The sequence below is a fragment of the Dipodomys spectabilis genome, unplaced genomic scaffold (assembly GCF_019054845.1).
Source record: "Dipodomys spectabilis isolate Male_0828 unplaced genomic scaffold, ASM1905484v1 ptg000006l, whole genome shotgun sequence".
NCBI classification, from domain to species: Eukaryota; Metazoa; Chordata; class Mammalia; order Rodentia; family Heteromyidae; genus Dipodomys; species Dipodomys spectabilis.
Genome location: NW_024870683.1, coordinates 7,622,067 through 7,645,245, shown reverse-complemented (window position 1 = coordinate 7,645,245; position 23,179 = coordinate 7,622,067). Strand labels below are relative to the sequence as shown.

At 45.0% G+C, this 23,179-nt stretch overlaps 2 protein-coding genes and 1 pseudogene across 3 annotated transcripts; 1 reads left to right on the top strand and 2 right to left on the bottom strand.

Annotated features, from left to right (window-relative positions):
- Positions 1 to 9,889: 9,889 nt before the first annotated feature.
- Positions 9,890 to 10,039, bottom strand: LOC122124450 (annotated as a pseudogene).
- Positions 10,040 to 15,931: 5,892 nt separating this feature from the next.
- Positions 15,932 to 18,408, top strand: LOC122122932 (microseminoprotein, prostate associated). Its single transcript, XM_042697374.1, has 3 exons — positions 15,932 to 17,547; positions 17,765 to 17,873; positions 18,228 to 18,408. Exons 1-3 carry the CDS (start codon positions 17,418 to 17,420, stop codon positions 18,406 to 18,408), a joined length of 420 nt encoding a protein of 139 aa, XP_042553308.1. The 5' UTR covers positions 15,932 to 17,417.
- A 44-nt stretch (positions 18,409 to 18,452) lies between these two features.
- On the bottom strand, positions 18,453 to 23,155 carry Rgp1 (RGP1 homolog, RAB6A GEF complex partner 1). Of its 2 annotated transcripts, none has more exons than XM_042697321.1 (9): positions 22,798 to 23,155; positions 22,281 to 22,415; positions 21,784 to 21,920; positions 21,444 to 21,527; positions 21,202 to 21,351; positions 20,828 to 20,974; positions 20,478 to 20,605; positions 20,144 to 20,333; positions 18,453 to 18,861 (listed from the first exon to the last, which is right to left on the bottom strand). In XM_042697321.1, the coding sequence occupies exons 2-9, from the start codon at positions 22,394 to 22,396 to the stop codon at positions 18,638 to 18,640; spliced, it is 1,176 nt and encodes a 391-aa protein (XP_042553255.1). In that variant the 5' UTR covers positions 22,397 to 22,415; positions 22,798 to 23,155; the 3' UTR covers positions 18,453 to 18,637. The 2 variants fall into 2 exon arrangements, with proteins under 2 accessions (XP_042553255.1, XP_042553264.1); XM_042697330.1 differs by having other exon boundaries at positions 22,843 to 23,155.
- Between the last annotated feature and the right edge of the window lie 24 nt (positions 23,156 to 23,179).

Sequence of the window (23,179 nt, the reverse complement as noted above, 5' to 3'; positions counted from 1 at the left end):
TGGAGTTAAGAGTCTCATGGACTTTCTTGCCCGGGCTGGCGTTGAACCATGATCCTCATATCTCAGCCTCCTGAGTAGTTAGGATTACAGGTGTGAGCGACCTGGCCCGGCTCTCAACTACATTTCTAAACAAGAAGGTAGCTGGGTGCTGGTGGCTCACACCTGTAATCTTAGTTACCTAGGAGGCTGAGATCTAAGGATCATGGTTCAAAGCCAGCCAGGGCAGGAAACTCCCATGAGACTCTTAAATTAGCACCAGAAAACTGGAAGTGGCACTACGTCTCAAAGTGGTAAGCCCTAGCCTTGAGCAAAAAAGCTCAGGGACAGCACTCATTCCGAGTTCAAAAACACAATGACCGACAGAAAAGAAAAAGAAAAAGAGATGTGACTCAAAGGTGCAATGCCTATGTGCCTCTAATCATATAAATAAAATATTTATCAAAATGAACTCCAGAAATGAAAATAAGAGATTTTTTCCTTTGTTACTGTTTTTGTCTTCTTTTCTGTCTTGTTTGTTCATTTACCTGTCTTTGGGAGGGACCAAGTATAAGCCCAATAAGCTCCCTTCTGATGTCTTAGCATGTTCCTTACCCTTTCCACAGCTTAGCATGCTTCTTTCCTAGGCAACACTAGGCCCATGTAGTAAAGGCAGTAAATAATCAGCCTCCAACCCCCTTTACCTTGAGATGACACTCCTCTGGAGCAGCTATCACCAAATAAGTCAACAAGAGCCCTTTTTTAACCTCCAGGTCTGGGCAGCTGCAGGGCCCCTTATCTACTACTTGGGCAGCAGCCATAAATCCTAATTCACCATGATGAAGCCCCTGGTCCTCAGGTCCACACCAGGGTCTCCGCCTCCTAGCCCCTTCTAGCCCCTCCTAGCCTCAGTAAGCTATATAGGTCACCTCAGACAATAGCTGGCACTTCTCACTGCTCCCTGCTTACCAGCAATACAACTTTTTTTGTTGTTCTTTGTACCTGGATGTCTCCGTGGTTTTCTGGCAAAGTCTACTATACTCTAACACCAAGGACAAACAAATGCACCAGTGATATTCACTAGACACTATGTTGAAAATGAACTATACAACTTGTGGGTGGGGATAGGAGAGAAAAATTGGGGAAAAGTGAGGGAAGGGGTAACATTGTCCAAAAAGGAATGTTCTCATTACCTGACTTGCATAACTGTAACCCCTCTGTACATCACCTTTATAATAACAATTCAAAATCTAAATTAAAAATAAGAGATGTGACTTTAAACCACAACTTAAAGCCTTTTAGACAACTCCACCACAGTTTGTGTTCAACCCAAAAGTAGTTATTGAATGGAATTGAATAGTATAAGGTTAAAGCTTTAGAATGATCTAGATGAGGAAGAACACAGTGAGGATGCTGCTTTACAGACCATGTATTCCCCAAGTGTCACGGCAATTATATTTGACACTGTTGATAGTCATTTCCTTCCTCACACACTCCTGCCACGGCCTGAACGACAGCTCACTGTCCTAGTTATCCTATCAGGATGTCCAACTAATCTCTCACCAGGAGGCTCCTCTTCCTCCTCCCAATTGTGGGTTTTCCCCTTAGCTTCTGCCCTTGGGATTCTACATTCTTCTCCCCAGACTTATTTCCTTGATGAATTCATTCACAATCATAGCATCACTTATCTCCCAATATCCCTTCTGTAAACATGACCTTGTTTCATTGGGTGTGGCCACATGTGTGGTTATTGCCACATAAATATTATATAAAATACATATCATATATGGTATTTTGAGATTGCATAATAGTCATAGTTAGGATTTTATAGTGTAACTCCCCAGGGAAAAGATTGCTTGGAGGATTTAAAGAAGACTTGACATCAATGAAGCAACCATCTCCCTTTTCTCTCTATTAAACAAAAAGAATACATGAATAGAAAAAGAAAAGACAGCAAAACATGTTTAAAATTCTTCAATTAGTGGGATCACATTTTGAGGAAGGTCTAATAAATTAGACCATTTTGAAATTACTACGCATCACAAGATTCCATAAAGGATGAGGATAAAAGGGAAAAACTGGGAAGGAGTGACCTTGCCCAAAAAGAAATGTACTTTAGCCTGGCACAGGTGGCTCACGCCTGTAATCCCAGCTACTCAGGAGGCTGAGAGCTGAGGATCCAGGTTCAAAGCCAGCCCAGGCAGAAAAGTCCTCATGAGACTGTTATCTCCAATTAACCCACAAAAACCAGAAGGGAGCTGTAGTTCAAAATGGTAGCGTGCTAGCCTTGAGCAAAAGAACTCAGGGACAGCACCCAGGCTCTGAGTTCAAGGCCCACAACTGACAAAAACAAACAAAAAACCCACCTCACTGAACCATACATTTACAATGGGTGCACCTTCTTGGGTTTTTTTTTTGTTTGTTTTGGTCAGTCCTGGGGCTTGAACTCTGGACTTGGGTGCTGTCCCTGCACTCTTCAGCTCAAGGCAAGTGCTCTTCAGCTCAAGGCGAGCTTTCTACAGCTTAAGCCACAGCACCACTTCCCTTCTTGTATTTCTTGTATGCAAATTATATCTTAGTAAAGTTAAAAATAATTATGTGAAACAAGAAACATTTATATTTTTTTGAGTGGGGAGGATGATACTAGAGATTAAACTCAGGGCCTTCCACTTGCTAAGTAACCACTCTACCACTTGAACCATGCCACAGCCCTTTTTGGTTTAGTTTTTCTTTTTTCTTTTGGGTCCAATCATGGGGCCTGAACTCTGGGCCTGGGTGCTGTCCTTCAGCTCTTCAACTCAAGGCTAGCATTCTACCACTTGAGCCACAGCGCCACTTCCAGATTTTTTCTTTTTGGTTATGTGGTGCTGAGGAATCGAACCCAGGGCCTCAGGCATGCAAGGCAAGCGCTCTACCACTGAGCCACCTTCCCAGCCCTTTCTTTTCTTCCTGATAGTCTCCCACTAGATCATTTAAGGGGAACTGGGCATGGAGGCTCAGGCTTGTAATCCTAGTTACTTGGGTGGCAGAGATCAAGGAATCTAGGAGGCCAGCCAAGGCATCAAAATTTATGAGACTCCATGGACAATCCTGTGTGCAGTGGCATGTATCTGTTATGGGCACAGAGGTGCGTGCCTGTTATCCCCAGACATACAAGGGAGGCACAGATAGAAGGAACACAACCTAGGCTGGCGCTGGTATCAAATGAGACCATATCTCAAAAATAAGCAATCCAAAAAGGGCTTGGAGGTGTGTGGTACAAGTGGTAGACCCTTAGCAAGTATGAGGCCCTCAATTCAATCACCACACCCTCAGAAGCTCGGGAAAGAGAGGCAATTTCAGTGGACTGAATATTTGTCATTTGGGGCCCCCTACATTCACATGCCTGAGTATTCTGATACCTTTTCAAGCATTTTACTCTCACTCCCTATGTACAACCTTTATGAGAAGACTAAAATCAAGTATTTGCTCTTCTCTGATAGACATCAAGGGGCTTCCTGGGGATTTATCCCTTCCAAGCCTTTCTACCCAGATAGTGACATGGATGGCACTTGACCAAACTACCTTCTTTCTTTCCTTCCCTTTCTTTCTTTCTTTCTTTCTTGTCAGCCTTGGGGCTTGAATTCAGGACCTTGGAGCTGTCCCTGAGCTCTTCTGCTTAAGGCTAGCACTCTATCACTTTAAGCCACAACACCACTTTTGGTTTCCTGGTGGTCAATTGAAGATAGGAGCTTCAACAGACTTTCCTGCCCACACTGGCTTCAAACCACAAACCTCAGATTTCAGTCTACTGATTAGCTAAGATTACAGGTGTGAGACACCAGTACCCAGCTCATCACTTACTTCTTTAGTAGTAATATATAAGAACCAAAGAAATAGCAGTGAGGCTAGTTGAGCCTGGGCCCTTATGTTTCCCTTCTATGGGAAACTTCTATGGTGAAGAAATAAGCATTTCAAGTTGCCCCTTCCTCACCTCTCCTCTGCCTTATTTTCAGTCTTTGTCTTACAGTTTGATGTGCTTTTTTATCCAGATAATTGTATGTTTCATGCCTTTTTAAAAAATATGCATTCAGGGGGCGGGGGTGTGGATGTGTGTGGGGGGGAGATGGGAAGGGACGGTAAGGGGAAACAAAAGAGGAGGCAACAATGCTTGATAAGAAATGTACTCGTTACCTTGCTCATGTAATTGTAACCCCTCTGTATGGTATTTTCACAATAAAAAAATAAATAAAAAACTTTTAAAATATGCATGTATGGGCTGGGAAGGTGGCTCAGTGGTAGAGTACTTGCCTTGCATGCCTGAGACCCTGGGTTCGATTCCTCAGCATCACATAAGCAAAAAGAAAAAAAAGCCAGAAGTGGCGCTGTGGCTCAAGGGGTAGAGCGCTAGCCTTGAGCTGAAGAGCTGAGGAACAGTGCCCAGGCCCAGAGTTCAGGCCCCACGACCGGACCCAAAAAAAAAAATATGCATGCATGTATACTATAAATTATGCAACTTGCTTTGTGAATGTGACTCTATTTATTTTGCAGCTTCTCACTATGCCTGGTTAAAACTGTACATAAAAAGTCTGCCAAAGTTAGAGCCCAGAAGTAGGGAGGGACTCAGTTAGTCTCACTATTATGTAACTCATTAATTAAGATGGATTTGGGTTCACATTACGCTCAACAAGGGGATGATCCTAAAGAATTTAATTCAGTGTGAGGCTGAATTTCTTCTTATACACAATAGAGAGAAGGTTCTTGACAGGAGAAATCACATGATGAAAACAATGTTTCAAGAAGACTAAAAGGGCAACAGAATATACAATATAGGTCAGAAGGAGAGACTGGGTAGCAAGGAGATTCACCATGTAGCTAACAGAAAAGTAGTAGTCTTTTAACTCTCACTTTCTGCATGGCAAACAGGAAATGTTTCTATTCTTCTATTTCTCCCTACTTTAACTCTGTTACATTAAATCTTACTAAACTTAAAAAAAAAAACAGAATAGTAGATCTGAAGAAATAAAATTTTAAATTACACTGGTAATAAGCAAAATGGAGGGAAACATTTATTGACTTATAAAAAGTAGACTAGTAACATGAAAAAACAAATATTTAATCAGAAGAGCTAGGGGCTGGCATCTGCTAAATAGCAGAGCACTTGTCAATTCCTAGCATCCCAAGTATGTGTGTATATGGGGTAGGGGTGGGTAGAAGCTAGATTTGAATCCCAATTCTGAAATTTACCAGCAGTGTGGCCTTTGGCAGGACAGTCCCTGCACCACATCTCCAATCTCTCTGTCAGTAAAATGTAGATCTTGGAATATCACAGACTTTAAACTGATTTTTTGCTTAATGCTGGTAGCTCATGCCTATAATCCTATTTATTCAGGAAGCTGAGATCCGAGGATTACAGTTCAAAGCCAGCCCAGGCAAGATTGTTCTGACAGAGGTGTAGTTAACAGGCTCAGAGCTCTTTGTCGGTCCCAGCCACTTTGGAAACATTCTTGAGCAATCTCCAGAGGGCTAAGGAACTAAATCTGAGAAACGGCTAAAGCCCATACTATTAACTATACTATTTAATGATTCAAGGAGGTGAATTTAGCAGAGGGCCTAGAAAAATAGTAATCATCTGATCAGTTGCAATAAAATCATATAAAAGGTAAAACTGAGTTTTTTTTTTAATTTAACTATCTCTCCTTATAGGTCAAATCTCTCATCCAAATCCCAATCTCCCCAGGCGCCTGGTGGCTCACGCCTATAATCCTAACTACTCAGGAGGCTGAGATCTGAGGCTCATGGTTCAAAGCCAGCCTGGGCAGGAAAGTCCTTGAGACTCTTATCTCCAATAAACTATTCAGAAAACCGAACTGGCCTGTGGCTCAAGTGGTAGAGTGCTAGCCTTGTACGAAAGAAGCACAGGGACAGTGCCCACCCTGAGTTCAAGTCTCAGGACTGGCAAAAAAAAAAAAATACTAATCTAACTCTATGTGAGGCATACATTATTCACTGGCTAACAATTTAGCTCATATCAATTTGGAGGTCCTTAAATTATTCAAAAGTTCTTCCCTCTCAAGCCCAAATTTCTCCTCCATCACTGTCATCTAAGTGGAGATTCTTACTCCACTTTCTGAAGCTAAATCACATAAATCTAATCCCTCCTCCACAAAACCATCCTTCAACTGTTTGAAAAGAACTAGCAAGTCTGCCTTATTGTTCTTTATTCCCCTTTGCTCTTGCCTGCCTTGAAAGCTCCATGGAGATGGTCTACTCATTTTGGACCATTCACCATTGTATCTAAGTGCAAACAGTTTTTCACTTATTCATAACTTTAAAGGGACTTAAAGAAGGAAAGTGAAGAGAAAGTGAATCAGTGTGACTTGACGTACAGCATCCTCATGTATGAAAAAAGCATTGTAAAGCCTGGCACCAATGACCCACATCTGCAATCCTAGCTACTCAGCTGAAGGTGGCCATTCCAAGCTAACTCAGGCAGGAAAGTCCATAAAACTCTATCTCAAATTAATCAATTATTTTTAAAAAAGCAAAAGACAACCACCAGAAGTAGACCTGTGGCTCTAGTAGTACAATACTAGCCTTGTGTGAAATAGCTAAAGGAGGCTGGAATGTGGCTTAGTGGTAGAATGCTTGCCTAGCATGCATGAAGCTCTGGGTTCGATTCCTCAGTACCACATACATAGAAAAAACCAGATGTGGCACTGTGGTTCAGTGCGATAGAGTGCTAACTTTGAGCAAAAGAAGCTCAGGGATAGTGCCCAGGCCCTGAGTTCAAGCATCAGGACTGGCAAAAAAAAAAAAAGCTAAAGGATCAAGCTCAAGCCTGGAGGTCATAGAATAATGAAACCCATTACAGCAAGTTAAAAGGTAGGAGAAGGAATAAGAAAGTCTAACAAGAGGGGGTGAACTCAATCCAAGTACATTATGCGAATATGTAGAAATGCAGTGGGAACACCTTTGTACAATTAGTATATGCTAATTTAAAAAATAAAAGAGACAAGTTAGATGACCTTCCTTAAATAATGACTAGCTTTGATAAGACATCAATAGAACCCAAATCTTTTGTTTAGCAACTGTTTTTTCTGGCCAAACATTAGCAGCTTTCATTCAATCAAATCTTTTAGCCCAAAGAAAGTTATGGACATCTAGTAGGTGAATGAAAAGACTCAAGGTTCAGTGAAATAGGTATCAATGACATGAGCAAATGAGAGAATCCTGCCACCAAAGCTTGCAATCTAACCAGATTTTAGGGAAATAAAAGTCTCACTATTACAAATTCAGTTATCCCCAAAGTGATGTGAAATATCAATATTAGAACAAAAGCTTCATTCACCATTCTTCATGCTATCCTCTCTACGTCCCACTGTCAGGTCTCTGTATCTTCTGATTTGAGTGTTCTGGGGGACAGGGAAGTAGGACTGAGTCCCTAAGGCCAAAGTCATCCAGCAGAGCCACTGTCCATGATGCCGTGGGAGTACTGAGTCTTTACAGTTTCCTGAGCTCCCGTTGTCCTGGTAACCTGAGGCCTCCCTATTTGTGTTGGCATCATGAGGCCAAGAGCGGAAGCAAAGCTGGAGTACCAGAACAACTTGCAGGGGGGAAAAATGTGGGTAATGCAGCAGTTATGCCACAGGAGGGTCAAAACTAGGGCATAAAAATTTCCTGGTTGGGGGTGGAAGGGAGTGTCGTAAAAGTTAAGATCTCTGGATTTCACCTCTCGAGTTCCTAAGTTCTCTCGCTCCCTCTCTCTCTGATTATTTTTGAGGTAGGGTCTCATATCCCACCTATTTTAGGCTTCCTGTTTTCGCTGGGATGGTAAACATGCCACTATGCCTCGCTATTGGTTGAGAAGGGGTTTCACAAACTTTTTGCCTGGGCTGACCCCAGCTACAATCCTCCCAATCTCAGGCTTCTAAGTAATTAGGATTACAAACATGAGCCGCTGGTGTCCAGCCAATAAGGACCTTTTAAAGTTTTGTTTTTAGGATGTGATATGAACATATAACCCTTATCTTCCCCTTCTAAGAAGCCTTCAATAAAAACTGACATTACTCCATAGGGCTTTGGGAGTTGTGTTTGAGGATTTCCTCAGTTGTTTCAGACTGGCTTCTAGACAAGTCTACAAGGATAGTTTTATCTTTTTTGCCTTTCTTCTTTGTTTTGCAGGACTGAGAACTAACTCAGGGCTTGGTTCATGCCAGCAATTGTTCTACATCCCACTTCTTCACTGTGTTCTGAAAAGATTTCTGAGGCAGCCAAGGCAGACATGTGAAAAGATTTAATTCCCAGAGTTCAGAAGTACACTGTATAACAACAGCCACTTGGTGCATCTTGCTAGTTGAATCTAAATTTTAAAAAATTAAGCGTGAACAAATACAATCATGCTATTCAGTATACACTATGTGGGAAAATAACACATGCAACTTGTGGGCAGACATGGGAGGGGGCAATTGGGGGAAAGCTAAGGAAGGGGTGACATTGTCCAAAAAAGAAATGTGCTCATTACCTGACTTATGAAATGACAGCCCCTTTGTAAAACACCTTAATAATAAAAATAAAGCAGTATTAAAACTTTTGTTCTCACTAGTCAAATGGCAAGTGTTTACTAGCCACATGTTGCTAGCTAATGTATACTGATTAGACAGCTCAAAAAGAACATTTCCACCATCACAGAAATTTCTGTTAGACAGTGTTGTTGAAACGAGAAAGCTTAAACCAATAGCTCATGTAAAACAATTCCTTTTCAAATCTTTAAAGAGCTGCCACACTGAAAAATGAATTCTCTCATATTTTTTCCCCAAGAGCAGAATTTAAAGGGAAAAGTAGGTGAGCAAGAACAGACTCTAGCATCACAGCTATCTAGTAAACAAAGCTAGCTCAATAAGAGCGGAACAAGAAGTGTCCACCTCAGGAGGAAGTAATCCATTCAATTCAGCAGACTGTCCAGAAAAGTTATAAATGTTGCTTTATCATAAATCTTGCCTTGGGTATAGCAAAAACAAACAATTATATATAGATATGTATACACACACACACACACACACACATCCTAAAAGTCTTCAAAGTACCTAGCTTTCAATTTATTAAAAAAAAAAAAATTTAAAGCCAGGCACTCACGCGTGCAATCCTAGCTACTCAGGAGGCTGAAATCTTGAAGATCGTATTCAAAGCCAGCCAGGGCAGAAAAGTCCCTGTGAGGGCTGGGAAGGTGGCTCAGTGGTAGAGCGCTTGCCTTGCATGCCTGAGGCCCTGGGTTCAATCCCTCAGACCACAAAAGCAAAAAGAAAAAAGCCGGAAGTGGCGCTGTGGCTCAAGTGGTAGAGAGCTAGCCTTGAGCTGAAGAGCTGAGGGACAGCGCCCAGGCCCAGAGTTCAGGCCCCACGACCGGACCCAAAAAAAAAAAGAAAAGTCCCTGTGAGACCTTTATCTCCAATCAACTACTCAAAAAAGCCAGAAGTGGCAATGTGGCTCAAGTGGTAGAATGCTAGCCTTGAGCACAAAGAAGTTCAGGGACAGTGCCCAGGCACTGAGTTCAAGCCCCATGACCAGCAAAGAAAGAAAGAAAGGAAGAAAGGAAGGAAGGAAGGAAGGAAGGAAGAAAGAAAGAGGAAAAAAAGAGCAATTTACAAATGAAATAAAGACCAGAATCTCATAATTGCATTTTTTTTTTTTCTTTTTTGGTCAGTCGTGGGGCCTGAACTCTGAGCCTGGGCACTATCCCTCAGCTCTTCAGCTCAAGGCTAACACTCTACCACTTGAGCCACAGCGCCACTTCTGGCTTTTTCTGCTTATGTGGTGCTGAGGAATCGAACCCAGGGCCTCATGCCTGCAAGACAAGCGCTCTACCACTGAGCCACCTTCCCAGACCTACATAATTGCATTTTTAAACAACCAGTTTCATTCCTTTGTGGGGAGAGGCGTCTGTTCTATTCCTGGAGGCACTGCAATACTAAGTTGATATGTGGAGTGGACAAAAAAAATCCATTCATACACTTTAAAGGACATATCAGATGCTAACCTGATAAGAACATATACTATATTCAATCTTAGATGTCTGAGAAGTGATCATAAATGTAATTTTAAGTCACTATTACCACAAATAGTAGTGACTGCTGGAAAATGAAAGCATATATGTAGACAGGGGATTTAGTAACAATGGTAGTTAAATAAGGATTCATTATTGGTTGCTGGAACTATCATATAATCAATTATAAGCAGAAAAATAAATATTTTATAAGAATAATTATAATGGCATAATGCCAGGTTAGAAAAATTTCAATATGGACTACTAATGAAAAACTGACTAGTCTTGCAATTTGTTAACCATGAAAGAATCTTTCCTATTGTCTAAAGGTATATGGGCTGAAGCTGGGCACTGGTGGTTCATGTCTGTAATCCTACCCAAGAGCCTGAGATCTGAGGATCAAGGTTCAAAGCCAACCCAGGCAGGAATGTCTGTGAGACTCTTATCTCCAGTTAACCATCAGAAGAAAGTGGCACTGTGGCTCAAGTGGTAGAGTGCTCACCTTGAGCTGAAGAGCTGAGGGACAGCACCCAGCGACCCACGACCGACCCCCCCAAAAAAAGAGATATGGGATGTTTGGATACAGTCATCATATGTAATTGGAATTCTAGCCCCCTACCTACATCCTCCATTCATACAGCCTTTCCAGCCTGAAATTCAGCTTTCTTTATGTCTCTATGTCTTCATAGGCATAGCACTCTCCTCTTACCCTTCTTCACTCTGAATATAGAATGTCAAAGGAAGTTGTCTATTAAACTTCTATGAATTTATCCATTTCCATCTTCTATCACAAAGTGTATTTTGCATGTAATATGTCGTTTTCCTTCATAATATCAATAAAATATGTTGAATAGATGTATATATTTATGGATTCAAATGATAGCCTACGGTTCTGTTATCTGTACATGTGTGTTGATGACAAGATTTATGCACACAAAGTAGATGGCTTTCATGTTTGTGTATCTAATACTTTGCCACTTAATTTCATGTATCTTTCATTTCTTTTCATTCTATTTCCATTCATTTTAGACAGCATGTAAAATGGAGATAATAAGCCAAGCACCAGTAGTTCATGCCTGTAATCCTAGTATCTAGGAAGCTGAGATCTGAGGATCATAATTTGAAGCTAACCTAGTCAGGAAAGCCTGTGAGACTCTTATTTTCAATTAACTACCAGAAAAGCCAGAAGTGGTGTTTTGGCTCAAGTGGTATAGCACTAGCCTTGAGCACAAAAACTAATGACAGTGCCCAGGCCCTGAGTTCAAAACCCAGAACTTGTACTCACAAAAAAGAGGTAAAGATGGGTGCTGGTGGCTCCTGTCTGTAATGCTAGCTACTCAGGAGGCTGAGATCTGAGGATCACAGTTCAAAGTCAGCCTGGGCAAGAAAATCCCTGAGACTCATCTCCAATTAACCACTAGAAAACCAGAAGTGGCACTGTGGCTCAAGTGGTAGAGCACTCACCTTGAGCTGAAGAACTCAGGGACAGTTCCCAGGCCCAGAGTTCAAACTCCATGACCAACAACAACAACAAAACAGATAATAAAGGTGTCAGAAAAAAGAATATCTCTGAGTTTGCAGGTTCAGCTTAAATACAATGTGAATAATAAAGAACTGCAAGTAATATATATGCCTAAATCAAGTAAACCTTTTATATTTAAACAACAAAAAAGTTACACACACATATGTGATAGCATTTTTTTCTGTAAGCATTAAAGAATCTGACACCAAAATTATGAAATTCACTATACAGTGCCTAGTAAAAAACATCAAGCTTACATCGTCATTCAACAAACTTTATGACAATGGTCATGTCATGTTTCTGGACACAGAATGCTGGGAAACTGAAAGAGATGTGAAGTTGAAACTACCTTTAACAGTAAAAATAATAGTAATTTTTAAAGCATCTTTAACTGTATCTAGAAAAAGGAAAGTCTACAGCTTTGTAGAAATTAAGCACCGTGGAGCTCAGAAACATCCTAGAATAAGAAAATAGTGATAGAACAGGAAGGAAGGCAGAACTGGACCGTACAGAATAAACAGTCAAAGCCTACCCTTTTCAAAACCTGAGGTCTCATCAAAGAAAGAGAAAATTTTAAACAAGAGAGTGTTAAAGATGGCAAACAGCCAGAAAGGGCTGTGGACTTAAAAAAAAAAATAGTGAAGAAGTAGTGGTGTATATTGGCAGAAAGATGTGTAGAGATGAGAGGAAGGAGCGAATTTATAGTGGAGGAAGTCAGTGTGAAGTTTTCCTCTAAAGATGCCCAGCAGAGCAAAAAGGAATGAAGGGAAAAGCCACTGGGAATAAGGCAGAGCTAGGGCAAAAACACCATGGGAGAAAGCAACATGGCCCAAAGTAGGAAATGCTCTTTTTCTTCATTAACTGACCCAGATTTCCAAAGGCTACTGCAAAGTTTAAGGAACTTTAAAAACATTATTTAAAATAAATATATGTAAACTGCCTGTAGCCCAAGATAGCACCAATCATAAAAATCATAATTAGTATCTCTCTGACAAGTACCAAATACTATTTTAAACGTGAGGTTGTTATGTTGTAGAAATACCATTGTTAATAGCTTTATTTTTAGAAACTTTAGTTACAAACCTATCCACACAAGAGAGTAAGTACCCTAACAAAAATACTATTACGGGTTATTTACTTGTCTCTGTCTAATGGAATGGGATGCCTCATTCCAAGAAATGTTTTGCTTGGTTCAACATATACAGGGTAGATTAAAGGGGAAGGGGTGCTGTTAAAGTGAAAAATAAAGACTGAAAAATAGCAAGGGAAAGACAGAAGAGCCATATTGCTGACCAGAATTGGAGACACTGATAACACAGAACTCAGTACGGCCAGTGAGGGAAACTTGGCACTAAATATTGAGTCAGAGTTGTTCAATTCCCCCCCCCCCCACAAGGGACTTGAACTCAGAGCCTGGGGCTCTGTTGCTGAGCTCCTTTTGCTCAAGGCTAGCACTCTACCACTTTGAGCCACTCCAGTTTTCTGGTGGTTAATTGGATATAGGAGTCTTCTATGCCTGGGCTGGCTTTGAATCATGATCCTCAGATCTCAGCCTCCTGATTACAGGCATGAGCCTCCAGCACCCAACTAACTTTTCCATTTTTGTTCGTTTGTTTTTTTTTGAGTCCGGTCGTGGGGCCTGAACTCTGGGCCTGGGCACTGTCCCTCAGCTCTTCAGCTCAAGGCTAGCACTCTACCATTTGAGCCACAGTGCCACTTCCGGCTTTTTTTTTCTGCTTATGTGGTGCTGAGGAATCGAACCCAGGGCCTCATGCATGCAAGGCAAGTGCTCTACCACTGAGCCACCTTCCCAGCCCTTGTTCGTTTTTCTTTAAAAAAAAAAAAAAACTCAACAAAATTACCTAAAATTGTGGTCAATATAGCATGCAATTTTAAATGACTATAGATAAAATGAGCAAGCAAATCATTGTTTTTCAATGTTTATTCCTCAAATACTGACTGGACGTTCTACCACTTGAGCCCCATCTCCACTTCTAGCTTTTTTGGCAACTTATTAGAGATAAGCGTCTCACAGACTTTCCTGCTCCTGCAGACTTCCAGTAGCAGCGATCCTCAGATTTCAGCTTCTGGAATAACTTAAGGCTAATAGGCATGGAGCCCTGCTACAAGTTCTGACTTACATTCACTGTTCCTCCTAACAGAGATGGCCCTACTGTATCAGTGAGGCCATGGCATTGCTTTCCCAACCTGGCATTGAAAGCCTTTGTTGACCTAGTCACAAACTAGGTAGGGCTCAATCACCTCTTGATACTACTCCAGGAAAGCTTCTTTGCTGTCTCACTGCCTCTGGGCAGGCCTCACCTCTGGCACCTTACCCTCCTGCTGGGGATCTGTTTGCAGGAGCCGCCTGTGTGCTCACCTTGGCATGTTTCCTTCCTGGTCCGATGAGCTTTGCTCCTCTCCCTTTGTGGGCCTCACTTCCCATCTTGCTGTTTCCCCTAGCCCCCTTTCATCTCTATGCAAGCTTTTCGGGCCTTTTCCCTCTCTCCACGACGATCCCTTCCACCTGTCCTCCAGTCACCTACTGTATTCAGCTGACTCGGTGTTCCGCACTGAAGTGCTTGCTGTCTGGGTAGCAGCCCCCTCAGAGACCCCCTTCTTCCACAACTCACCTCAGCTCCCACCCCAAATCTCCCTGGGCGGCAGCCCCCCAAAGGCTGCATTCTCCTTCCTGGCCACGGAGGGCAGGCAGGTGGGGGTCGGCTGTGATTCACCGGAGGGCAGCCGGCTGGGGGCCCGGAATGCGCTCACTTCCTCACCCCGCGCACCTGCCCCTGCCCGCACCGCTGGAGCGCCGCCCAGCCCGGCCTCCGGCGGATGTTTTCCTGTCCTTGCGCTGGCAGCACGAGCGCCAGCACCGCGCTCCCAGCTACGCGCGCGCGCAAATGACTGCATCCCCAGGACTGGCTATCCACTGACAAACCTACATGACACCCCAACCAGCACCTTCGCGCAGCAGCCTCCCCGTCCCACCTTCTGGGAGGATTCCTGTTCAACCAAACCTTTTCAGAAGCCCCTCAGTCTTTCTCTTAAATGACTACCCCCATTTCTTGTCCAGGAGGCTAACCATGACTTATGTTCCCATTGCCTCTCACACATCCACCTACACCACTGCCCTCACTTGGCTACTTCCCAAATTGCCCAACAGATTGCAGGAACAATAGTGCCACTGACTACTGAAGGAACTTTTGGGATCTTATGCTAGCCAAGCCTAATGACCCTCCAGTCAACACATCAGCCAACCTGCTGTGGCTTTTCCTTTGTTTCTTGGTACTCCTCAGAGTACCTTTCTGTTTTTGTTTTTCTTATGCTGTGGTTGGAATTCAGGGCTTCAAGCTAACCATAGAGCTATCCACCTAGCCACTGGAAAAGGTATCTAGGAAGAGGGCAGCCAGGAGTTGAGGTGCACTGGCAGTTGTTTCTGAATTAAGGTGACAGAATGGGCCTTTGAAAAATTCTACTAGAAACAGTTGTATCTGATGCACTAGGAGTCTTGGAGTAAAATGGGACTGGAGACTTAGGTTGAAAAATAGAATGTTCTGTGAGTAGGAGGGAAATGGCTGCACCAATAGCGAGGCCTTTGAAACATGGTCAAGTGAAAGAAATCCAGTTTGACTGGAGCCTTAGTAACAGAGATAATGAGCAGAGTATTCAAAAGAGAGCACTTGAGAGTTCAGGTAAATGGGAATCAGAAAAAAATGGATCAGAATCCTAGAGACAGCTAATGCAGAGAGTGAATGAGGGTGAACATGATTGAAGTAGTTTATTTATGTGCATAAAAATAGAACAATGAAGCCTGTTTTAAGAGGAGGGTAGTAAAGGAGAGCAGTGATCAAGGTACATTGTGTGTTTGTAAGGCAATGTCCCAGTGAAATCCCCTTTGCACAATTAAAGCTTTTAAAAATGTTTTTAAAAATCTTAAAGTAACAGACAGGTACTGCTGGCTCATGCATGTAATCCTACTCAGGAGGCTGAGATCTGAAGATCACTGTTTGAAACCAGCCAAGCAGGAAAGTCATGAGACTCTTGTCTACAATTAACCACTAAAAAGCTGGAAGTGGAGCTATGAAGTCAAGTAGTAGAGCACTAGCCTTGTGCTAAACAGCTGAGGGACAGCATTCAGGTTTTGAAATCATGCCCCAGGACTGCCAAAAAAAAAAAAAAAAAAAATCTTAAGAAAAAGCAGACAGTGGGCTGGGAAGGTGACTCAGTGGTAGAGTGCTTGCCTTGCATGCATGAGGCCCTAGGTTTGATTCCTTAGCACCACATAAGCAGAAAAAGCCAGAAGTGGCCCTGTGGCTCAAGTGTTAGAGCACTAGCCTTGAGCTGAAGAGCTCAAAGACAGCACCCAGGCCCAGAGTTCAGGCCCCACAACTGAAAAAAAAAAGAAAGAAAGAAAGAAAGAAAATAAAAATAAAAAGCAGACAGTATCCTAAAGTTAAGTGGATAAGAAAATGCTACCTCTTCCCACCTTAGAGAGGGTACTGACATGGGCAAAGCAGGTTTATCAGCAACATCATTTCTCAAACCAGACATTCAGAATTCAAGAATACAAGAACCCAAACCAAAACTGGTAGGGATGCCCTGGAACATGAGAACAAAGGGTCAGAAGTTGGTGGGGAGAGAGCAGTCCCAGCAGAGGCCCCCAGCTGTGCACAGAGCTGCTGCTTGCTCAATGTCATTCAGAGAAAAGGTCATTTATTCAAGTGAACCTTAGTACCAACTACAGTGGCTAATATTTTCTGAGGATCATATGCCAAACAAAGATGGTACAGAGGGCATTCCCCTGCCTCATTAACAAGTTTGTGAGTAAACATTACTATTCTGGATTTATAGATGAGGAAACAGGACAAGAGAAGTAACTTGCCTGAGGTCACATAGCTAGTAAGTTGAGTCAAGATCTGAATTCAAGTAGTTTGTCACTATAGGGTAGAGCCATCATGGCTTCCAGAACCTGTAGGTACCTCAAAGGAGGATATCAAAGGACAAATTCTTTCTTCATTCCATCATGAGGAAAGAAGGTACCCCTGTGAAACTGAGGACACTTAGAGATGCTCCTTTTTGAAGGTGGGGGGGAGGGGCAGAGACAACCCAAGGGATGAGACAATGGATAGTTCATCTCTGGGATATCTGAGAAAAAAAAAAATGACCCTCCCACCCCCATCTCTGAAGTATCTGATGCATCTCAGATGTATCAGGGAAACTTTGCACTCTACTACAGATGCCTGCTCCTCGCTCTCCTGGAGCTTCTGGCCGCTGCACCCTGTTGCAACTCCTTGGTTTGGCTAGGGCACAGGATTAGCCATCCCCAGGAAATGCCTCCCTCCGGTCCAGGCAGGGATCCCAGCACACAACACTAGTGGTGGTAGTGAGGGACTGGGGGGGGGGGGGGGGGGGCAGGGGAAGGAGGGTTTGGTGGAATGCTTCCTCTTTCCAGGTCAAGGAGAAGCTCTGGGGACCACCTGGGGCCTCACCCCTCCCACCTCCTTGCTGGGGAAGTGCCCAGTCCAGCACCCCTTCCACAGGCACCTCCCTCCCCTCCCGGCTCTTGCAGTGCTGGGCATGAATCAGCTCTCACAGCTTGTTAAAAAGCTGGACCTCTTGTTTTCATGCCCTCACCTCAGGAAACAGAGTTGTAGGGCTTCCAGCTCTACTCAGCAGGGGGCCAGGGTCCTCACTTTATAAACATCCCCAGCCTATGAGAGCAGAGGGGCATAGAGATGGTGTGAGACAGAAGGCCAGAGGGGGAGAGAAAGAAAGAGACACTAACAACTCAAGGAGCAAAGAAAAGCCAAGGGGACAAGTCCAGAATACAAGAACAGAGCAGCAGCAGCAGCAGCGGAAGAAGCCAAGAAGAATCTGACAGGGCTGAAGACAATGGCCCTAAGGATGCTCTGGGCTGGACAGGCCAAGGGGATCCTGGGAGGCTGGGGGATCATCTGCTTGGTGGTGTCTCTGCTTCTTCAGCATCCAGGAGTCCACAGCAAGTGTTTCTTCCAAGCTCAAGGTAAAGTGGGGCAAGGTATTACGAAAGGATTGGGGTGGGGTCGGGCAGAGAAAGGGACAAGGGCTTAGAGATGAATCTGTTTCAGAATAGCTTGAGCTGTGAAACAGGAAAGAAGGACAACTTAAGGAGATAATATGTACTAACTCCCTCCCCTGACTGGAGGAAGAGACTGTTGCCACCACTCCCATACCCACCAATGTTTCTCATTCTTCCCTAGCCCCCTGTCACTATGAGGGGAAATACTTCACCCTGGGTGAGTCCTGGCTCCGCAAGGACTGCTTCCATTGCACCTGTCTGCATCCTGTTGGTGTGGGCTGCTGTGACACGTGAGTGACCAAGCATGGCCAGAGGGAATGACTGTGATGTGAGTTATGGAAGGATGGCCAGGGAGTGACTAGATTGCTGTGAGATAAAAATTAAGAGAAGAGCAGCATGAGACTGGCTGGACCCCAAGTGCCAAGGAGAGCGAGAGGAATTCAAAGTAGATCAGGACACAGAGTGTGGGAATTCAAGGTAGATCTGGAGGGTAAAAACGCAGAAGTCCTTATCTGATAGGTAAGAGCTTAGTTGGGGGAGGGGGCCAGAGACACAGAGGAGGAGGGAGGGTGGCTGAGAGAGGGAACATGGGTCCCCAAGGGGGCCTCTTCACTGTGTTCTCCCCCATCCCTGGCTCTCCCCAGGTCTCAGCATCCCATTGACTTTCCTGCTGGGTGTGAGGTGCGTCAGGAGGCAGGAACCTGCCACTTCTCCCTGGTGCAGAAATCTGACCCTCAGCTGCCCTGCAAGGGGGGAGGGCCCGACCTAGAGTGGGGCTCAGCCAACACCCCTGTTCCTGGAGCTCCTGCTTCCCACTCTAGCTAAACTCAACTGATCACCATTTGCTGACTGCTCACTGCTGCTGCCACTTCCAGGGAAACCACTAGCAGCTGCCAATTTATTCTGAATAAATAAATTAATACTACAGCCTGAAAAGCCTGTCATTCTCTGTCCCAATGGGCCCCAGTGGGAAAAGTGGGCCCCAGTAGAGTCCAGGTGCTAAGTTCTGAGTATTCTGAAGATGCTAGTGTCACAGTGGGCAGGTGGACTGGTTTCAGATGGTTATGGTGCTGGTGCTAGGACCTGGGGCAGCATATGAGGCCAGAGTGGGGCTTGTAGGCAGCACCTTAATGGGGAGATCCCAGCTGAAGGTGTCTACAGGCACTTGCTCAGGACCTGTCCAGGTAGCAGGTTCAGGCTGTTCCATAGGGGGCAGGAGTACCAATCCTGGTTCTCGAGATGTTACAAATTCAAAATGTAATCGCCACTTCAGGGACACTGTGAAAGCAAAAGATAAGAGGCAGTGGTATTAGGAGTTGCCAGGTATAGTGGCTCACAACCAGGAGCTAGATATGGCCATCAGGAAGATCATAGTTTGGGGCCAGCCTGGACAAAGTTAGTGAGATGCCCCTATCTAAAAAAATAAGCCAGGCATAGTAGTAAATACCGGAAATCCCAGCTATGTGGAAGGCATATGTAGGAGGATCATGGTTCCAGAACAGCTTAGGCAAAAAGCAAGACCCTATTTAAAAAATAACCTCAAGCAAACGGTCTGAAGATGTATCTCCACTGTCAGAGGGCTTACCTAGCCAGTGTGAAGCCCTGAGTCCAAAATTTAGTAAAAAAAAAAAAAAGAAGGAGAAGATGAAGAAGGAAAAAAAGAAAAAGAAAGGAAGGAAGGAAAAGAAAAGAAAAAAGAAAAAAAGGCAAAATGGAATAAAACTAACTCTTGTATTTGGGAAGAAAAGTCACAGGTAAGGGAGCTATTATGGAGCTGTAATTAAAAACACTTAGAGAAAGAAAGAAATCTGTTGGGTACCAGTACCTCTCACCTATAATCTTAGGAAGGAAGGAGAGAAGGAATCTGAGTCAGATGCTAGTGGTTCATACCTATCCTAGCTACTCACAAGGCTGAAATCTAAGGATCAAGGTGTCAAATCAAGTCTGTGGGCCTCTTAACTCTAATAAACCACCAAAAAGCTGGAAGTGGAGCTCAAGTAGCAGAGCAGAAAAAGCTAAGGGACACTGCTCAGGCCCTGAGTTTAAGCCCTCATAACCAATACATACACACACATACAGAAAAAAAAAACAAAACAACCTGTTGTGTTGATGAGACATAAGACATTCAGCATAGTTTTGTTAACTGCCTAATAGCCCAAGAATAGGACAGTAAAGACTGTGTAGCTTGGGCTGGAGGCATGGTTCAAGTGGTAGGGCACCTGCACCAGCAAGTGCAAGGCCTTGAGTTCAAACCTCAGTACTCAAGATGAAGCAGCTCTTAAGTAAATATGCTTAGAAAGAACACATCAGTGCATCAATGTGCTTAAATATCAGTACATCACAGGGTCCCAGCAGATAGGGGAGGGGACAGAGTTCTACAACGCTGTTGGAGTTTAGAAAGAGTAGAGGCTGAAGGTCTGAGAAAGATGAAAGGTGAGAGGCTGGGTGTAGGTATGTCTGGAAGTATATTAGGAGTAAGGACTCATTACACTATACCTGAGTGCAACATTCACCACCCCCCAACCCTTCCCCTTGTCTCCCATTACAATGAGGATCTCACCAATGGCAGTACAGAAGCCTGGGGTAGAGCTCAGAGGGATAGGGAGAGAAAAGCTGGTTCTGGTTGTATGTAGGCAGGATTCCTGGTGCCGGGCATGAGTTACATGGGACACAGAGGGAGCACCCCCTGTCCCACGGCGCCGCTGATATTCAGGCTGTACACGTTCTTCAGTCTGTAAGCTTACTGAAAACTGAGAACAAGAAGAAAAGTACATGCCAGCAGGCATATGGAAATGAAGACTGTATGCCAACTTGCCCCTTCTATATACCACCCACTCCTCCTTCTACTGGAGTTTTTCAGGCCCAGTACCCCAGAAGGTCTGCTCCCTTCTCACCTGCAAACAAGCTACAGTTCCTTCCCCCAAGTTTAAGGTCCCCACAACATCCTCGCCGAGTCTGTACACAGATTTGAAGATGCCAAATGTCCCAACTTTCCCTCGGCCATCACTGATATTGTAGAGATCTGGGGAGAATGAGGTATTTTTGTAAACCGAGAGTTTATACAAGGAAATGTCTAAGATTGGATCTCAGAACTCAAAAGATGAGGCTTTTCTTTAAAATTAGGAGTGGGGAGATATCAGTGGGTCTATGAGAGTTTATGGTAGTTAGAAAACCTGATCTCTGAGACAGGAGTATTTTGAGAGGAGGGATGGGGTAGGGAAATTCTGTTAAAAAAAATTCTCACGGAGGCTGCGGCAGGATGTGGCAGCCATGAGGCGCTCCCCAGCCAGCTCAGCCAGCCATGAATCCTTCTTTCCACCTTCATCCTCTTCCAAGAATGGGCTGGATGGAGCTACAGCCTCATCTTGGGGAAACTGGACATCTTGAAGGCCTAGAGACAGAATGAGTGGAAAGATAATGCTGGGAGGAAACAGAGATGAAAACAGAGGCTAGACTCTAACCTGAGAAGGCTGAAGGTAAGGCCAGCCACAACTGAGGTTTACATCTCAACCCAGTCTCCCAAACCCCTTCCTATCTCCACTCCTTTGCACCTCCCTTAAGACTGATAGCTTCCCCGCATCCCCTCCTCCAATCCTTACCTGCAGGAACCCTACTTACCAGTCAGTACGAGAACCCTTAAAGGGACCCTTAGTAAAGTGATGGGTGAGTTGACACGCTGGCAGCCAATGGTCAATTTGTAGACATACTTGACTGACTGACCCCGAAAGGAGGGTGGTCCCTCTATGGGCAGCACTTCACTGTAGGAATCTGGTTGGGAATCAGGGCAGCTAGATGCAGCCAGAGAAGTCCTCCCTCCAGGAGACTTCGAAGGCAATTCAGGGATAGGAATAGTCACTCACATGATTTGGACTCTCCAGGGTCTAGCCTCAGGTCACAAAATAGAATTTTTGGTGGAGTAGAAAGGATACATTGACCCCTCTCACCTATAAAAGATGGAAAGACTGCAATTTAATGACTGTTGTCCAGCTCTGCCCAGGCTAGCAAAGTAGAGACAGTGACAGTCTGACAACTGTTGCTTTGTGATATGGAAACACAGGCTTATAACCCCAAAGAAGTTATTATCCCCACATCCCAGATGTGACAGAGACTATGACATACAAGAACTTAACTTTAAGTTCTTTAAGGTGATAATGGCTCCACTTTCCCCCTCCCCGACAAGATGAATGCCCCCTTGCAAACCTCTGTGTGGCAGAAAGACAGTCTGGCTGTCGGGTTGGACATCTGGCTGACTAGAGTCAGGGGGAGGCAATGCTACACGGCTCTCACTGGCATGGAACTGGCAGTGGATCTGGGCACTGGCCCAGGCCAGAGCTTCACTGTAGAAGAGGATAAGATGACATCAGAAAGTACTTCCTGACCTCACAAATGGTTTCTTAATCTCCCACATTGATAAGCTCAACCAAGTTAGGTGGCTATACAAGCGATCAGAAAAATCAAAGAGAAACATTAAGCAAAGAAAAATATACCGTGGGTACAAAAGGGAACAAGGAAAAAGAGAGGAGAGTTACGTTTTCCACATTTTCTGTTACAAAGCCCCTTTCTTTAATGAGGTCATCACAAGAAGGGTATTAAGTGGTTATGTGCAGCTCCGGGGACAGCCAGAGCTCCGGCTTAGCATCAGAAATACTAGGCTTCCTCCCCAGAGGGATCACTATCTTCAGTACCATTATCCCCACCTGGAAGCAGAAGTGGCCGTAGGGGGGAGAGGGTTGGTGACAGTAACCACACACTCCAGCGCCTCCCCTGCCAGAAACACCGGACCCCGGCTCAGCTCCGCCACCACTTCAATCATGGCAGCTCCCAAATCCGATCTAGACGGAAACAGGGATTCGAGATCAGCACTGAGGCAGGGAGGAAGGGGTGTTGGCGGCGCGCACCTAGAGGTATGTCTAGAATTGGGCTCCAGAGGCCAAGAGATGGGGCTTTTCTGTGAGGAGAAGGGCGGCCAGTGGCGACAGCAGCACACAGGTTTGGTGATCCGACAGGTAGGTGTGAGTGTGTGTGGAGTACCGGGGTCTGCAGGCTCGGTACTGTCTAGGGAGGGTGCTGCTCGGCGCCCCGGACTCCCACCCCTCCAGCGCGAGGCTGAGTCCTCCTGAGCCCCCCACCCCCATCTCGAGCTCCCAAGCCGACCTTCGCCCCCACTTCCCTCAAGGCGCCACGTCCCAGCCCAAGTTCACCGCCGTCTGTCACCTGGCACCGTGGGAGCCCGGGGTCTCAGCATACGGAGACCCTCGCCTGCCTACCCCTCAGGACTGGGTTAGGTGCGCAGCCGCGTCCGAGGCTTCGGTGGAGTGGTAAGAGGCGGGACTTCCTCTCCGTCCCCTCCCCGCCCCGCCGAGGAGCCCCTTCCGGCCGGAAGCTCCCATCTGGCCGGACCAGAAAGGGTCCGGGTCTTCCCGGGGCCGTGAGCCACGCTTCCTTACGAGCCAGTACCAGGGAGCAGGCGCTGCCCCGGGCCGGCAGGACGCGAAGCCTAACCCTGGAGCGGCCCGATGCGTCGGCCCAGGGGCGGGGCCGCGGACGCAGGGAGCTCCCGGGCCGGTCCCGGGGGCGGGGCCTCGCGCGCCGGTCC

What these genes read in the sequence shown, in the direction of transcription:
- LOC122122932 (XM_042697374.1), top strand. Translation starts at nt 17,418, where the DNA reads ATGGCCCTAAGGATGCTCTGGGCTGGACAGGCCAAGGGGATCCTGGGA. An exon ending in GTGTTTCTTCCAAGCTCAAG is followed by an intron (nt 17,548 to 17,764) that starts GTAAAGTGGGGC and finishes ATTCTTCCCTAG; the next exon opens with CCCCCTGTCACTATGAGGGG. An exon ending in GGTGTGGGCTGCTGTGACAC is followed by an intron (nt 17,874 to 18,227) that starts GTGAGTGACCAA and finishes GGCTCTCCCCAG; the next exon opens with GTCTCAGCATCCCATTGACT.
- Rgp1 (XM_042697321.1), bottom strand. Translation starts at nt 22,396, where the DNA reads ATGATTGAAGTGGTGGCGGAGCTGAGCCGGGGTCCGGTGTTTCTGGCA. An exon ending in AAGGGTTCTCGTACTGACTG is followed by an intron (nt 20,975 to 21,201) that starts GTAAGTAGGGTT and finishes TTCTGTCTCTAG; the next exon opens with GCCTTCAAGATGTCCAGTTT. An exon ending in AGGCTTCTGTACTGCCATTG is followed by an intron (nt 18,862 to 20,143) that starts GTGAGATCCTCA and finishes TTGCTTTCACAG; the next exon opens with TGTCCCTGAAGTGGCGATTA.